Genomic DNA, 16411 nt, shown 5'->3' on the forward strand with positions numbered 1-16411 from the left:
ACATAGAGGAGTCAACTTTTGTTTGGGTGAGGTGCTGTTTAAACTTAGAAACAGTAATTGTTGGTAAATTAGTCAGGATTAGGTTTGGCTGTGAGTTATGGAAAACCCAAAATAGCAGTGGCTTAAAAGGATAGAAGTTTCTTTCTTTCTTTTTTTTAATACAAGTAATCCAGGTTTGGGACTGAATGATTATCAAAAACTTAGGCTTCCTGCCTCTTCTTGTTGCTCTACCATCTTCAACACTCAGCTTTTACTGTGATTCAGTTTGGCTACGGTGGCTGTAAGTCATCTTTTTCACATTCTAGTCAGCAAGAAGGAAAAAGAGAGGTCATATCTCTTCTTTTTAAAGAAACTTCCCGAGCAGTTGCCCGGAACTTTGAGTCCCGTTGGCCAGAATTTAGACATTGGTCACACCCAGTTGGAAGGAAGCTTTGGAAATAAAGTTCTTATTTCAGGCAGTCATGTGTGAAGATATAATTAATGATTTTAAAAAATTGTTGTATAAAATTATATGGTTTGCATTTACCATAAATAATTTAACAGTTCCCTATTGTTAGACAATTAAGTCACTTATAAAATTTTTGTTGCTCTAAACAAAGTAAAAATAAACAATTCTATATCTTTAAAAAGTGAGTTAATAAGCATGAAAGCTACACATTAGGATGTTGAGTATTATTGGAGAGAACTTTGAAGTAGTAAAATTAACATTTTGAGAGTTTTCCCCTAAGACAGGAAAGATAAGGATTCTGTAAAGAGTAGTGGAAGTTAGTAATAGCTTATAAAGTTTGGACTTTAGTCATCTGTTAAAGAAAATTAAATAAATACACAGTATTGCTGACTTACATAAACTAATGCAGTAAAATAAGTGGATAATTTACATTTTTGTGTATAAATGCTTTAAGTTTTATACATTTACTGGTGTCTAAGTCATATTGATTTTTAGTATTGAAATGACATTTTATTTTTGTTTTAGAGTACAAATCTTTCACTTTAAGTTGATTCATTCTTTTTCTTTTCCTGAGCTATTAAGTTTGGAAAAGAAATAAATAAAAAGTTGTGTTCGAATATGCATATACTTTCACTAGACTTACTGTAGACTTCTCTTGGTTGACAGGCCTTTTTGCAGATGTGTAATCTGCCCGTCAAAGTGGTTTGCAGGGCAAATGCAGAATATATGTCTCCATCTGGTAAGTGTTTTTTAGTTTTGTTTTTCTTCTCTGTTAATATCCTGCATTGATAAAATTGCAGTGATAGTCCAGTTTGTACCTAGATTTTTTAAATGCCTATATTTTTTGTTTACCCTTTGAAGAATTTTCCCATTCTATAAAGTAACAGTTGCAAACTTGACAGTCTTGGGGTGACATGTCTACTCATTTCAACTCTGTGGTCAGAGATGATTACTGGAAAGTTAGGGGAATTGTTTCAAATAGTAAATGTTAAGAAAATGCATAATCTCAGATTTCCCCCAGTCTTATTTACATAAGACTGTTCCTTCTTCAGAAAACAAATTTTAATATGTGAATCCATTTATTATTAAATACACTTCTTTAAATTGTATTCTCCCATTATGCCAATGGAAGAAGAGAGATTGTGGAATAATTAAATTAACATGTCATAGATCTGTCTTTGAATGTCTTTGGTCTTTGGTTTCTGATTCTTTTTGTTTCATTTTAAGTTTTTAAGTTACTTTTTCTTACTAAGGTTTTAGCCTTTCTGTTATTTTTTATAATCAGTATTGCCTTTTCTGTGTATCATGTATTAGTAGATTAAGGTACAGTTTTAAATAAATATGATTCAGGTAATTTTTAATATAAAAATATAGTGCCACCAAATCTGATAAATAAATAGAATTGGTATGGGTTATTATACTTATGGTTTTGCTGGAGCAATAATAACACATAGAACCACTGCTTTATGAATAAATTCGTTGAATATAACCGATTGGTACAAGTGTATTACGTTGCTTTTTAGGGAGACATTTATCGATCTTTTTATTGTGGTGATAATTTAGGAATGACTTGGATCGTTAGGAATGACATTTTTTTCATCATAAACTCTTAAGGGTGGTAATAATTGTCAACAGTTGTGAAGACACCCTCTCTATACACACTGAAAATTCTATATGAATATCTCTACATTTATAGGTTTATGAATATACATTTTAAAAACGTTTCAATAGAAGAATTTTTAGACTTATAAACATATACATCTTTTAGATTCTTGAAGGCTATTAATTGAATCATTTTGTTTTAAGTTTATACATAGGTTTTATAAACTTTATTGAATTCTGGTGAAATGAATTATATTGGGTTCTGTCCATCTTTTTCCTCTGTGTAGTCATACAAAGAGTGTAGATATACATATAAAAAGGTTAGTAATCTAATACTAAAGTTAATATCTTTGACAAATCAAGGAGAAGCCATATAGCTTATCCACCTATTTCCTAAAATGACTGTACTATATGTAGTATTACCTAGGTAGTTATCCATCTTTATAGATTCTAGGAAAGACAAACATAAATAGTATAGAGACTACAATACATGCATATATACATATATGCATAGGAGAAGTCTCCTATAGGTAGATGAAAATGACACTTTCTATTAAGGTATTTAAATTTCATCATCTCTAGTGTTTCTTTCATCATACGATTTGGGTGACCATGGGAATGTGTTATATTTTATTTGCTTGTTTGATCTGGTTGTTGGTAGATTTTTAGAGCAGAGAACACCATGGAATAGTCAGAAGACCACTTGGCTAAGAGTTAGGAAATTTTTAGTCTAACCCTTCTGTGACTTTGTCACATGTTAACAGTTTTCTTGGGAAGTTTCACTTCTTTTCTTTGAGTCTCAGTGGCTTCATCTGTAATATGAGGTGGTTGCATTAGATGACATCCAAGGTCCTTTCTATTTCTAATATTCTCTGAATAAATAAACTTGCTTGGCAACATCTTGCTTTCTTTAAATATAAAAGTTCCAAAAATGATTATTCTGCCTAAAATGAGAAGCAGGGCCTTTGGGGTTTTTTTTATGACCTTTGATTGGTGCCAGAGAATAACTGTCTCACTCTGCTTTTGCCTGATCACCTCCAATAATAAGGATATAACACTGGCTCCACCTTAAGTCAGGCTAGTGACAGAAAACATTATTTACTTCTAACTTGTTGCCTTGATTTTTTTAAAAAAATTAATTAATTAATTTTTTGGCTGCGTGGGTCTTCGTTGCTGTGCATGGGCTTTCTCTAGTTGTGGCGAGCAGGGGCTACTCTTCATTGTGGTGCGCGGGCTTCTCATTGTGGTGGCTTCTCTTGTTGCGGAGCATGGGCTTTAGGCGCCTGAGCTTCAGTAGTTGTGGCACGTGGGCTCAGTATTTGTGGTTCGCGGGCTCTAGAGCGCAAGCTCAGTAGTTGTGGAATGCGGGCTTAGTTGCTCCATGGTATGTGAGATCTTCCTGGACCAGGGCTCAAACCCGTGTCCCCTGCATTGGCAGGTGGATTCTTATCCACTGCACCACCAGGTAAGTCCCTTGTTGCCTTGATTTTTATTTATTGCTTTGTATTTAGAGATATATGAGTATTCAGTTGGCTACCCACACTGCTTCCCTGCTTCAGAATCTACAATGCTCGGAGTATTTTTAAGAAAAGAAACAAAATACAGGCATACCTTGAGATACTGTGGGGTTTGGTTCCAGACCACCACAGTAAAGCGAATATCGCAATAAAGTGAGTCACATGGATATTTTTGGTTTCCCGATGCATATAAAAGTTATGTTTACACTGTACTGTAGTCTGTTAAGTGTGAAATAACATTGTGGCTAAAAAAACACTATACATATCTCCATTAGGAATATTTTATTGCTAAAAAATGCTAACCATCATCTGAGCCTTCAGTGAGTCAAAACCTTTTTGCTGGCGGAGGGTCTTACCTCCATATTGATGGCTGCTGGCTGATCAGGGTGGTGGTTGCTGAAGGTTGGGATGGCTCTGGCCATTTCTTATTGTTTCTTTCATTCATTAATTCATTCACTCATTGATTGATTGATTGCTGCGTTGGGTCTTCGTTGCTGTGCGCGGGCCCCCTCCAGTTGCGGTCAGTGGGGGCCACTCTTCGTTGTGGTGTGTGGGCTTCTCATTGCAGTGGCTTCCCTTGTTGCGGAGCACGGGCTCTAGGTGCGTGGGCTTCAGTAGTTGTGGCACATGGCATCAGTAGTTGTGGCTCGCGGGCTGTAGAGTGTAGGCTCAGTAGCTGTGGCGCACGGGCTCAGTTGCTCCGCAGTACGTGGGATCTTCCCGGACCAGGTCTCGAACCTGTGTCCCGTGCATTGGCAGGCGGATTCTCAACCACTGTGCCACCAGGGAAGTCCCTGGACATTTCTTAAAATAAGACAACATTGAAGTTTGCCTTTTCGATTGACTCTTCCTTTCACAAATGATTTCTCTGTAGCATGGAATGCTGTTTGATAGCATTTTACCCACAGTAGAACGTCTTTCAGAATTGCAGTCAATCCTCTCAAGCCCTGGTGCTGTTTTATAAACTAAGTTTATGTAATATTCTAAATCCTTTGTTGTCATTTCAACAGTCTTCACAGCATCTTCACTAAGAGTAGATTTTATTTCAAGAAACCACTTTCTTTGCTCATCCATAAGAAGCAACTCCTCATCCTTTAAAGTTTTATATTTATAACAAATATAATAATAATGAAAATGTTTGAAGTATTGTGAAAATTACCAAAATGTGATACAGAGACATAAAGTAAGCAAATGCTGTTGGAAAAATGGCACCAATACACTTACTCAATTCGGGGTTGCCACATAACCTTCAGTTTGTAAAAACACGCAATATCTGCAAAGCACAATAAAGCAAAGTACAATAAGACAAGGTATGCCAGTATAAACTCTGTCTTCCAAGAACTCCAAACTGGATAATGAAAATGAGAAATATACTTTGATCTCAAAATGTACCACCACAAAATACTCTTCAGTCTAGACATTCATTCACAAATCGTTTTCATTCTCTGGTCATATTATCTCAGAGGACCTGCACTATTTCTATCAGTATAGTAGTTACAAAGATATTATCCCAAGTTTAAAAAGAGTATGATCTAATTCTTAATGCAGATAAGAAATTTTTTTCTCTTTTGAAAGATTTATAAAGCGGTAGAAAAAAGGAATGCAGAATTCAGTGTTTTTATATTGGTAAATGGAAATGTCTTCTAAATACCTCTGTTGAGTTGTATTCCAAAAGGCCTGCCTTTCCTTTGTAATGTCCTGTGGACGCAGATGAAGCTTTTGTTGGTGCTGTGCACCTCATCCATTACCCTCAGGCTGTCTAAGCCAGAGAGGAGTGAATCTCTTGAAAAGGACCGCGAAGAAGCCAGCTGTTAGTGTGAACTCTATTTGAACTAGGTCTGACAAAGTTTCATCCTCTAGCATTTGAGGTAGACTTTATTGCTATTTGGAGATCATCATCTCTGATAATTTCATCTATTATTAGTATTTAAAAAAATGAAGTATTACTTTTTTAATGTGGCATTTATTTAGGGAAACCAGTTTTTGTAAGCATACTAATTCTTTTTTCCCCACATGTGTTGGGAGCATACTTTGTATTATAATTCATAAGCTAGCATACCTTCAAAGATTGTTATTGTCTTAATTCCTGAAATTTTTGAGTCAGATAACATTTATTAATGCACCATTATGTGCTTAAACAATTGATCTGAATGGGTACCTGAGATTTGAAAGTAGTAGATGTAAAAAAAAAGAAAAATAAGCTTCATAAATGTAACTTAAATATAGATTGATTCATTGTACTCTGAAGAGAAGGCCCAGTTTAATTTTTTCGGATCTATCAGTGGTCATGAACCAATGACTAGGCTTGGTTCATATAATTTGAATAATTAGTATTTACTGCTATATAGTGATTTATTAGTGTTAGCTCTGAAAAGGGAATATTTTGATCTGTTATTACATATAAGAACTCTAGAAATGAATCTCCTTTTTTTTCTTTTGTTTTAAAATTAGTAATTAATGTTTAAAAATTTTTAGAATTTAACATACGCATTTAACTATAATTTTCAAAAGTCATAGTGTTAGGAAACTGTGTGTATTAATAAAACATATCCCAGTTTTGTGTTGATTTCCTTTTTAGCACAAACTTTAATTTATGAAGAGTGTTTTCACATTTTTTTTCCCCCTCAACAGGTAAAGTACCTTTTATTCACGTAGGAAATCAAGTAGTATCGGAACTTGGTCCAATAGTCCAATTCGTTAAAGCCAAGGTAATAAAAAAGATACTAAATATATTAAATACATTTGATCACAGTTACTTTTAAATAAGTCATTCATCATTCTTTAGGGTGTTGTAACATTTACGTTGATTTTAACCTAGTTTTACAAAATGCTGATATAAACTACCAGAGAAATATTTCTAAAGAGTAAGTTTTTTTCCCCCCATAATGTAAGTCAGTGGCAGAAGAGGCCATTTGACCTTTACAAAGTGATAGATAATTTTCTAACTCATGCTTAAGAGAATTTTGGTCACAAATGAAAACTCTTCATTGTTGTAAAATATCAGGTTACCTTTGAGAAGGGAGTTATAGAATATGTTTAAAAGTTGAATGTATCAATGCTAATTTACCCATTTGAATTATTATTCAGTTTAGATTTTAATAGTTATCAAAGAACAACCTCCATTAACATTTTGGGGAACATGCTTCCAGAATTTTTTTTTGCATATGTAGAAAAATACAGGTCATACTATTATGTATTATTTTGCAACCTGCCTTTTAAAATCATCAGTGTGTTTTGAAATTCTTCCATTTAATGACTATAGATATATGTTATCCTTTTAAATTGTTGTATAATATTCTATCATATGGATGTATTATGATTTATTTAAGTCTTTATTGATGGACACTGAAGTTGTTGCCAATTTTCTGCTGTTATTGAGTGCTAATACAAATATTCTTGTACGTACACCTTTGTACACTTGTTAAGTTATCTCCTTAGGATAAATTCCTAAGAGTGATAATACAGTGTTATAGGGTATGCATTTTAAAAATCTTACAACTAAAGCTTATACTATTTTATGCATCTACTCATTACTATACTGTATTAGAATTTAAAAATTAGTGTCTATTTCCCTATCCTTTACTAATAACATTTAAGAAAATCTTTGACCACTTTATAAGTAACACATGTCAATCTTTGGAATTTATTTTATTACTAAAAAGGTTAGTCTCTTAAAAAAAACAAGGTTTACTGACCATCGCTCTTTTCTTCTTTTGTGAAATAATAATGTAATTTTGTCTCTTGAAAGATACATTTTTATAATGACAAGTAAATACTTCTTATTAATATTTTGTAGTGATAGCAAAGTATTATTTTTTCACATAAAATAATTATGTTTTAGGGGGCATTTTGGAAATGAATCCATTGGACATTTACAGTAAAACATTGATGTTGTATTACTTGGTAGTAAGATAACTGAAAGTTTTTGTATATTTAATATGATGCTCTTTTAAAGTTTTTTAAATTCCCTTTAGGGCCATTCTCTTAGTGATGGGCTGGATGAAGTCCAGAAAGCAGAAATGAAAGCCTACATGGAATTAGTCAACAACATGCTGTTGACTGCAGAGGTATAATAGAAGATAATAGGCCTTGAAAATAAGCTTTTTCTCTCATAAAAGATCATCTTTCTTATGGGTTATGTTAAAGTTACTGAAAAATAGGAAAACAGTCAAGCCACTTCTAGGGCTAGTGTCGTTACCCAAATTATTTGATCATTATCATTGAACAAGTTGCCTGATATTATCATTTCTAGTTTTTCTGTTTGTAAACAGGAGTGACTCTTGCCCACTCATTATTTTATTTTGGTCTTGTGAAATTCACTTAAATGGTATCTGTAAAATACTTTAATGGCATTTAGAGATGTATTCTATGAATAAGAAATATTTTTATAGGTACCACCATTAAGTTTAATAATTCTATGTAGCAACATTAGCCAAGAAAAAACAAAAACAACCCTCACATATGTGACTTTTATGACATTGGCTTATAAAAAATTACCCTGGCAAGAAGTAACTTTCTTTATCCATTTTCTCTTTGATACTTTAAAGTTTTGGTGACTGTTTTTTTTTTCCTAGTTGTATCTTCAGTGGTGTGATGAAGCTACTGTAGGGGAGGTGAGTGGTTCTGCAACATTTATCTTAATTAAAATTTAATGAAAAAACACTTTTGCTCAGAATCATAAGTCCCTGCTCATAAATGAAACATTGTGGTTTATACCATTAGTGATATAGTTTTTCACTTTAATTTTGCTTGCACATACATTTTAGGGAAGCTGTGTGTCATTGTTTGATATAACTGGTTGCAGAGTATGTGAAAGTTTATATATTTTTAAAGAGAATGGTTTAAAATTTTAATTTTTAGATTGCAAGCTATGTTTTGTTTTATTTTTTCAGATTGCTGTTTGTGGTCTCTGGAAATATATTTCCCTTAGAATTTTATTTGTGAAAACAGGCTATGTCTTTAGAATCACGTTTTTAACATAATCTTTTTGCTTTAGATCACTCATGCTAGGTATGGATCTCCTTACCCTTGGCCTCTGAATCATATTTTGGCCTATCAGAAACAGTGGGAAGTCAAACGTAAGATGAAAGCTATTGGATGGGGTAACAAGACTCTGGACCAGGTCAGTTCAGATTGAAGTTGGTAAAACCCTCAACTTTAATACATAAAGAAAAAAGATTTTTAATTGTTGGTCCTTTAAAAAAAATCCCAGGGGACTTCCTGGCGGTCCAGTGGTTAAGACTCTGCACTTCCAATGCAGGGGGTGCCAGTTCCATCCCAGGTCGGGGAGCTAAGATCCCACATGCTGCGCGGCGCAGCCAAAAAAACACACAAACTCCCAACATAATAAAAAAAATTAACAAAACATTTGCTCTTATTTTCTCTGACATGAAGTACTTTTTTGTTTTATAAAAATCACACATGCTTATTGTAAAACAAATTATGTAATACCGAAAACTTCAAAAACGGAATAAAAGTTGGCTGGAATCCTACCATCTAGAAATTGCCACTGTTAACTATATGGAGAACACTCTTCTAGGTGTCTCTTAATAACATTTTCTTTAAATGGGGTCATAGTATAACTGCCACTCTATAACCTAATTTTTTTTATCCATTCAGCAATACATTGTGGACATTTTTTTATGCCAATAAATATAGATCTGCAGCATCAGGGCTTAAAAAGAAAAACCCAACCCTGTTAGATGCAGTGCTTAATATACCTGCTTTTCTTTGGTCTTAAATTTACTGAAGTAGCAAAATTATAAAAATATGTATCTTGTCAAGGTCATGCGTTTGAGCATCATTAAGCTAATTAATGTCTCATTTTCAAGGATACCCCTAGTCCTAGTCAGCCAACTCATTGATGTGTGCCATTGGCCACAAGGGGGATTGGGTAAATGAATAGGGATGGAGTAAATAAAATCTGTTTCCACTAGTGGGAAAACAATTCAAATGATTTTTACTCATGGTAGGTCAGCAGTGTCATCTTTATGAAGCAGATTTTTTAATATATGTGAAGTCATTTGATTATATGGATTCAGGAAAACATTTTTGTAGGGAGTAGAGTTTTGAGATAAAAACTTTCTTGATCATAATCCTTATAAGTAACTTAAATGTACTTGTATTTAAAGGAAATTTGCTCTCAAATTTTCTTCCGGTTTCTTGTATAGAAATTATTACGTATGTTCTCTATGTGGTCTATAGTCTGATTTAAATATACTAAAAATGGTTACCTAAATTTATATTTTTATTATAAACTATGATACATATTAAGTTTTAGACACATTTTATTGCTTTGCTAATTTAAATATTTTTCTCTGGGGTCTGTTGCTTGTGTTAGGTCTTAGAAGATGTAGACCAGTGCTGTCAAGCTCTTTCTCAAAGACTGGGAACACAACCGTATTTCTTCAATAAGCAGTAAGAATTTATTCTTTTTAGTTAGTTTCTTTTCTGTATTATTATTTTATCATACATGTCGTATCAAACATTTTATCATAGAGGAATTGTTTTATCAAGAAATATTTACGAAAAGATTTAGTTATATTAAAGTTCATTTTTGCATTCATTAACCATTTAATTTCTTGGGTGTCAGGCATAGCACTAGCTTCTGGGAGACCAAGATTTCTAAAATGCAGTGCTAGCTATTAAGAATTTTCTCCTGAGGGTAGACAATGTAAACCAGTCATTATTGTATGATATGATAGAGGTTCTACTAGAGGTAGTTCAAGGTGCTTTGTATGGAACTATGACATGTTAACAAAATCTGAGCTTGCAAACTACTATTAAAACGTGAAGTGTAGCCATACTTGTCTGTAAAGGATGATACCCTGAGGACTAGAAAAGTGAATAAAACTAAACTGTAAACAATATTGTTGGATGGACAAGCATTATGATGAACTTTTCTTTTAAAATTTAATGAAAATATTTGTAAAGCATAGAAATAATTGTGAAGGATATAGATTAAATATATGTATGTATATATATGTAAATTGAGTAATTCATGTTTTATTAAGACAGAATTTTTTTGTAATTTGGAAAATAATATCTAACATAGGCAAAGAATGAATTTTCCTTTTTTTTTTAAAGTTACAATTTTAGTATATCAGAATCAGCTATCCTGTGATCCAGTTTAAGATGGGTTTAAATTAGCATTTTAACCTCATTGGTTTGCTTAGAATTCTAATCTTTTCTTGGCTTTTTAATAAAAATCTCTTGACTTTTAGATTGATAATTTTTTTTTAATTTTTTTAATTTTTTATTTTTTGGGGTACACGGGCCTCTCACTGCTGTGGCCTCTCCCGTTGCGGAGCACAGGCTCTGGACGCGCAGACTCAGCGGCCATGGCTCACGGGCCCAGCCGCTCCGCGGCATGTGGGATCTTCCCGGACCGGGGCACGAACCCGTGTCCCCTGCATCGGCAGGTGGACTCTCAACCACTGCGCCACCAGGGAAGCCCTAGATTGATAATTTTTAAAAAGGTTTATTTGTTATTATTTACATCTTCATAGGCATTCATCTATAGCTATATCAAACATCTTTTGGTAGAGATGTTAATATTTGTAGCAAAAATGGCTATGGTGATAGCTTGGAAATATTAAAGTTATATTAATGTATGTGCTATACAACTGATATTAAAATAAAATTGGGCTCTGTTGATCTTTGAAGCAGAAAGGTCATAGAGTTCAAACCATGAAATCCTGGTAGGTAAAGTTTCTACAGCTATGTTCTTATTTCTAGTGATGTTTGCTATGCTGATTCTAGTTGTTTCGTCTCTAATACAAAAGAAAGGTATCAAAATGTTAGTATTATGTAGTCCCCTTTCTTTCTGATATAGGAATTCTTAGGAGCTGAAAAGCTCAGAAGGGGTGCATTTTATTGTTTGAAGTGCATCACTCTGTTTTAGGAGATAGTTTTGTTATGCACCCTGTCTCCATGGGAAGCCAGGATAATAGATCTAACTTATTTTTCTCCTCATTGAAACTCAGTGTCAAAGAGTTAGTAACCAGGTATCATTTGGCATGTGATTCAGTGGAAATATCAAAAAATATTTTTCTTCATAAGGGTATAATTATTATTATTTTTAACAACCTTATTGGAGTATAATTGCTTTACAATGGTGTGTTAGTTTCTGCTTTATAACAAAGTGAATCAGCTATACATATATCCCCATATCTCCTCGCTATTGCATCTCCCTCGCATCTTCCCTATCCCACCCCTCTAGGTGGTCACAAAGCACCGAGCTATTTTACACTACCAAATGTAAAATAGATAGCTAGTAGGAAGCAGCTGCATAGCCCAGGGAGATCAGCTCGGGTATAATTATTTTTAAACTTGTAATGAAAAATTCAAAATTTAGAATAGGTACAAAAACAATTGAGAAACTGTTTAACTGGTATTAAGATGTAGGTTTTTGAAATAATTTTACCTTATATGAGACTTAGATAAACATTTTTATGATTGAAGTATAGAATAGTTTTAATTTTTAGTTTTAATTTTTAGTTTTAATTGTTTAATATTAAAATTTATTTCCCTGTGTATCCTCTCCTTACCCTCTAAAATTAGAATCAGTTTTTTTTCTAGCTTACCTACTAGACATGTTGAGAGGCCTCATGAAAGAAACTCAGTAGCTTTACTTGATGTGAGAAAGGGAAAGATAGTTGAGGGAGATCTTGCAGCAAGAATAGTAATTGGGAAAAGAGGACAAAGAAGCTAAATGGTGGAAAGGAAAAAGGAAAGCGAATTTGAAAAACATTAGAAATAATACAAAGTAGATACTAACAATTGTCCTTTTTATCTTTCATAATATATAGTTGGTAGCTTTTAAATATTTAAATCATATTTCTAAAATGCAGCTCAAACAAAATCTGTGTTATCTGTTGAATCTGTGATCTTGCTGATGTGATATCTGTTAACACACCTACACAAAGACTGGGTAATTTATTCCCTTTCACCTGGTGAGTGCATTTGGAATAAAAAACCAGAACTGTTCTTGAAGTGATATTTTCATGTTACCTTTTTAATAAAGGGGAAGAAGAAGAAAAAAATAATTTTTCTAAATGTAATCAGAATAGAAAGAGTTAATACTACTCCAAAGCATTTATGAGCTCCTTGAGGGTTTTTGTTTTCCAAACAAAACCTATTAGAGGAAGCTCAGTAAATGTTGGTTAAGACTAGATTAAATTGAATGAGAAATTGGAAAAGGAGTTAGGTTTGAAAAAGAAAAAGTACTGCTATTAACCATTAAGTAAATGGTAAAATTTGAAAATATACCTTCATATACTGATAGGAAGGTATTTTGAAGAAATGATGCAAAAATTATACTTGGGAACCTTAAGAAAAATTTCAGGGGGTAATGGGATTTCATTGAAGTTTATTCAACTGAGAAATCACTAGTTAAGAAAATTAAGGGGAAATTGCTCAAAAATATCCAAAAGCAAAATATAGCAAAGTTGATGGCAAGGGGCTTGATTTACAAATTTGAATGATAGTCCTAAAGATCAGTGATTGATACATAAAGAAAGGATATGTAGATTATTTCTGTTAGTATGAAGAAATGACAAGTTAATAGTATAATGGGAAAGAAAAATTGGGGAACATTCAGACAAAATTAATGTTTTTGAAACTAGACTGTGAAACGTATCAGAAAGAGAGAAAGAAATATGGAACCATAATAATTGAAGAAAAAGATAAGTACAAAAAAATTTTTAGTGGGAAAGGTTAGGAAAACATTCGCATTTTATGGTACTGTTTTTATTTTGATATTCAAATGAAAGAATAGTAGATAATCGGTGGATGTTAGCTGAACCTGTTGTGGCAGCGATTTTACAATATATTTATGTAAATCAAACCATCATGTTGTACACCTTAAACTTATACAGTGATGTATGTTAATTATTTGCCAATAAAACTGGGAAAAAAAAGAATAGTAGGTAACCAACAGAAATGTGGAAAGAATGATAATGCAAGATGAGAAGGCAACAATGTGAAAGTTGTTGAAGGTCTTAGGAGGAGAGTTGCTATCTATATCCAAATTACAATCTACAAACTACTTAGTAAGCAGAAGGGTGGAAATGTTATGTTTTCTCTCCATATTGTATAGAAAAGGTAATTAAAACTGGAGGTACATGAAATCTTGGCTTGATTAAACAATTCAGTGGAAGTATTGGCTAAAGTGTAATTTTTTGTCCTTGTCTCTCATAGGAGTTGCAAATATTTTTCTGAGCTTATTGCTTTTTTTAAAAGTCAGGTTTATCGTGGCATAATTTACAAAAAGTAAAATTGACGCTTTTATGTGTATAGTTCTGTGAGTTTTAGCAGTGGTATACAGTTGTGTCCCCATTACCACAGTGTACTTTTTTTTTTTTTTTAAAATATATTTTTGGCTGTGATGGGTCTTTGTTGCTGCGCACAGGCTTTCTCTAGTTGGGGCGATCAGGGGGCTACTCTTTGTTGCGGTGTGTGGGCTTCTCATTGCAGTGGTTTCTCGTTGTGGAGCACGGGCTCTAGGCGCGTGGGCTTCAGTAGTTGTGGCACGCGGGCTCAGTAGTTGTGCCTCATGGGCTCTAGAGCGCAGGCTCAGTAGTTCTGGCTCATGGGCTTAGTTGCTTTGCGGCATGTGGGATCCTCCCGGACCAGGGCTCGAACCCGTGTCCCCTGCATTGGCAGGCGGATTCTTAACCACTGTGCCACCAGGGAAGCCCACAGTGTACTTTTTAAAAAGAAAGAATTGTGGGAATTGATAACATATATGTCAGAGTCAACTAATATAAGTAGTTGCTGAAATTTGTAAGGATTACAAAAAATATGCATTAAGTTATGTGTGTGTTTTGTTTGATTTAGTATGGTGTATTCTACTTCCTGTTAGATGTTCTAAAAGTAATTTGTCACGAAGTTACTATCTTTAGGTAACATCAGATCAGTTTTTGTATGCTCATTACCCTACATAATTCAGCACCTTTTGAGTTATGTGGATGTATATTTGAAGCAAATAATATTTTGACCACTTCAGGGGTACTTCTAGACTACTCTGGTTTGAACATACCTTCATTCCTGAGCTCATTCAGAGCCTTCCCTTATTGATAAAAGATGCCCATCTACCCTACTGGAAGTTGCATCAGAGAATATATTCACCTTTTCTTAGGCTCTTGTACAAGAAGCAGAGGGTAGTTAATCCTAAATAAGGATTAGGAAAATAAATCCTAAATTGGTAAGATACACGTTTTAAGAAATATGTTTAGGGATCTGGAAGAGTTGGTGTTTATATTACTTCTCACAAAGTGCCTCAGCTCAATATTTATCCACCTTCTACATCCTTGGTTTTTCTCAGGTATCCATTTGTTATTGATTCTTCATCTGTAATGCTAGGATCATGGTGCTATTAAGTCCCAGGACACTTGTGAGTTTTTAAAACTATCCTATTGACTACCCTCTTAAACATGGCCATAAATTGCACATTTGACTTTGATTAATACTTCATGAATGTGTCAAAAGAGGGAAGGCTTTGGAAGAATGTGAATAACTACTATTGAAAAATTAAATATCCTATACAACTTAGGCAGGATGCTTTCTTTCTCTTTCGTGTATTCATTCAGCAAATAACCATTCAGTTCCTTAGATACTTTGCTAAGAACTGGGGTTATAAAGATATATGCAGTGTTATCTTTAGAGAACTTAGAGTATAATGGGGGAAACATTAAGTAAACAGTTATAGTATGGTATGAGAAGTACTTCACCTTTTTATCGATTCATTAAACAAATATTTATTGAGAACCTACTTTGGGCCAGGCATTGTTGCAGGTGTTGGGGACACAGCAGGAAACAAGTAGACTATGTCCTGGTAGAAAGAGATAGACAGTTAATTAAAAACAAATATTAGATAGTTTTAAGTGCCATATAGAGAATTAAAATAGAATCACATCACAATAAGCGGCTATATGTCCACTTTAGTTTGAGTGGTCAGGGGACGCTGACCACTCAAACTAAGATGTGATATTTAAGTTGTATTCTGAAAAACAAGGAGGAGCCAGCAGTATGAAGTCAAGGGCAGGGTGTTCCAGGCAGCAGGAATAGTTGGGTCAAGGCCCTAAGATTGGCTAGAGTTTATGTTCAAATGGAAGAAGCAAAACCATTTATGGTTGTGTGTAGAGAATGGTAGGAGATGAGGCTGAAGAGGTAAACAGGAGCCAGATCTTCTAAGATTTGTATGTTTTGGATAAGGAGTTTGGCATGTTAGTGTAAGTGGAGTGGAAATTCATTCCAATGTTTTATGCTTGGAGGAGATATAGATAAGTGGTGGCATTCAGGACATATTTTGGTGGTTGTGTCTCACCAGGCTTGCTAATGGATATGGGAGGGTAAGAGAAAGAGAGGACTGAAGAGTAACTCAGATTTTTGGCTTGAACAGGTGGTGGGTAGTGGTGACTTTTATTTTGGGAAGATGAGGGGACAAGCAGGTTTGAGATGCTTATTCAGCATTCAAGTGGAATTGTTATATAGGCCTTTGAATGTATGATTCTGGACTTCAGGGGAGAGATTCAGATTGGAGATAAATATTTTAGGAATTAGTGGCATGAAGAGATACAAAGCCATGCAACTATTAAAAGAAGTCATTCATCAGTGGCGATCAAGGCCACATAGCTAGTAAGTGACAGAATTAGGATTTGACGGACCCCCAAATCTGTTTTGCCAAACCAGATTACTGCAACATATTTTTACAGTTTAGGTCGACTAATATGTTTTCTCAGTAACTTTTTCACTGTAGGGCTGACAGCAATAATTAGTTCATAATAATGATGATATTTTCTCCTTTTAGTAATATTGTACTAGTACAGTACAATGAGGGGGC

The 16411-nt window shown here is 33.9% G+C and overlaps 1 protein-coding gene across 4 annotated transcripts in view; it reads left to right on the forward strand.

Moving 5' to 3' along the window:
- Window positions 1–16411, forward strand: part of MTX2 (metaxin 2) — a 63610-nt gene that overhangs the window by 45386 nt on the left and 1813 nt on the right. For 3 of the 4 annotated variants that reach the window (XM_004267352.3, XM_033423629.2, XM_033423628.2), the window contains exons 4-9: window positions 1115–1187; window positions 6199–6275; window positions 7542–7634; window positions 8142–8180; window positions 8564–8689; window positions 9908–9984. In XM_004267352.3, coding sequence (XP_004267400.1) covers window positions 1115–1187; window positions 6199–6275; window positions 7542–7634; window positions 8142–8180; window positions 8564–8689; window positions 9908–9984 — 485 coding nt within the window. Of the gene's footprint in view, window positions 1–1096; window positions 1188–6198; window positions 6276–7541; window positions 7635–8141; window positions 8181–8563; window positions 8690–9907; window positions 9985–16411 lie in introns of all 4 variants that reach the window. The other variant, XM_033423630.2, reaches the window with a different exon arrangement.

The sequence above is a fragment of the Orcinus orca genome, chromosome 7, assembly GCF_937001465.1.
Source record: "Orcinus orca chromosome 7, mOrcOrc1.1, whole genome shotgun sequence".
NCBI lineage: Eukaryota > Metazoa > Chordata > Mammalia > Artiodactyla > Delphinidae > Orcinus > Orcinus orca.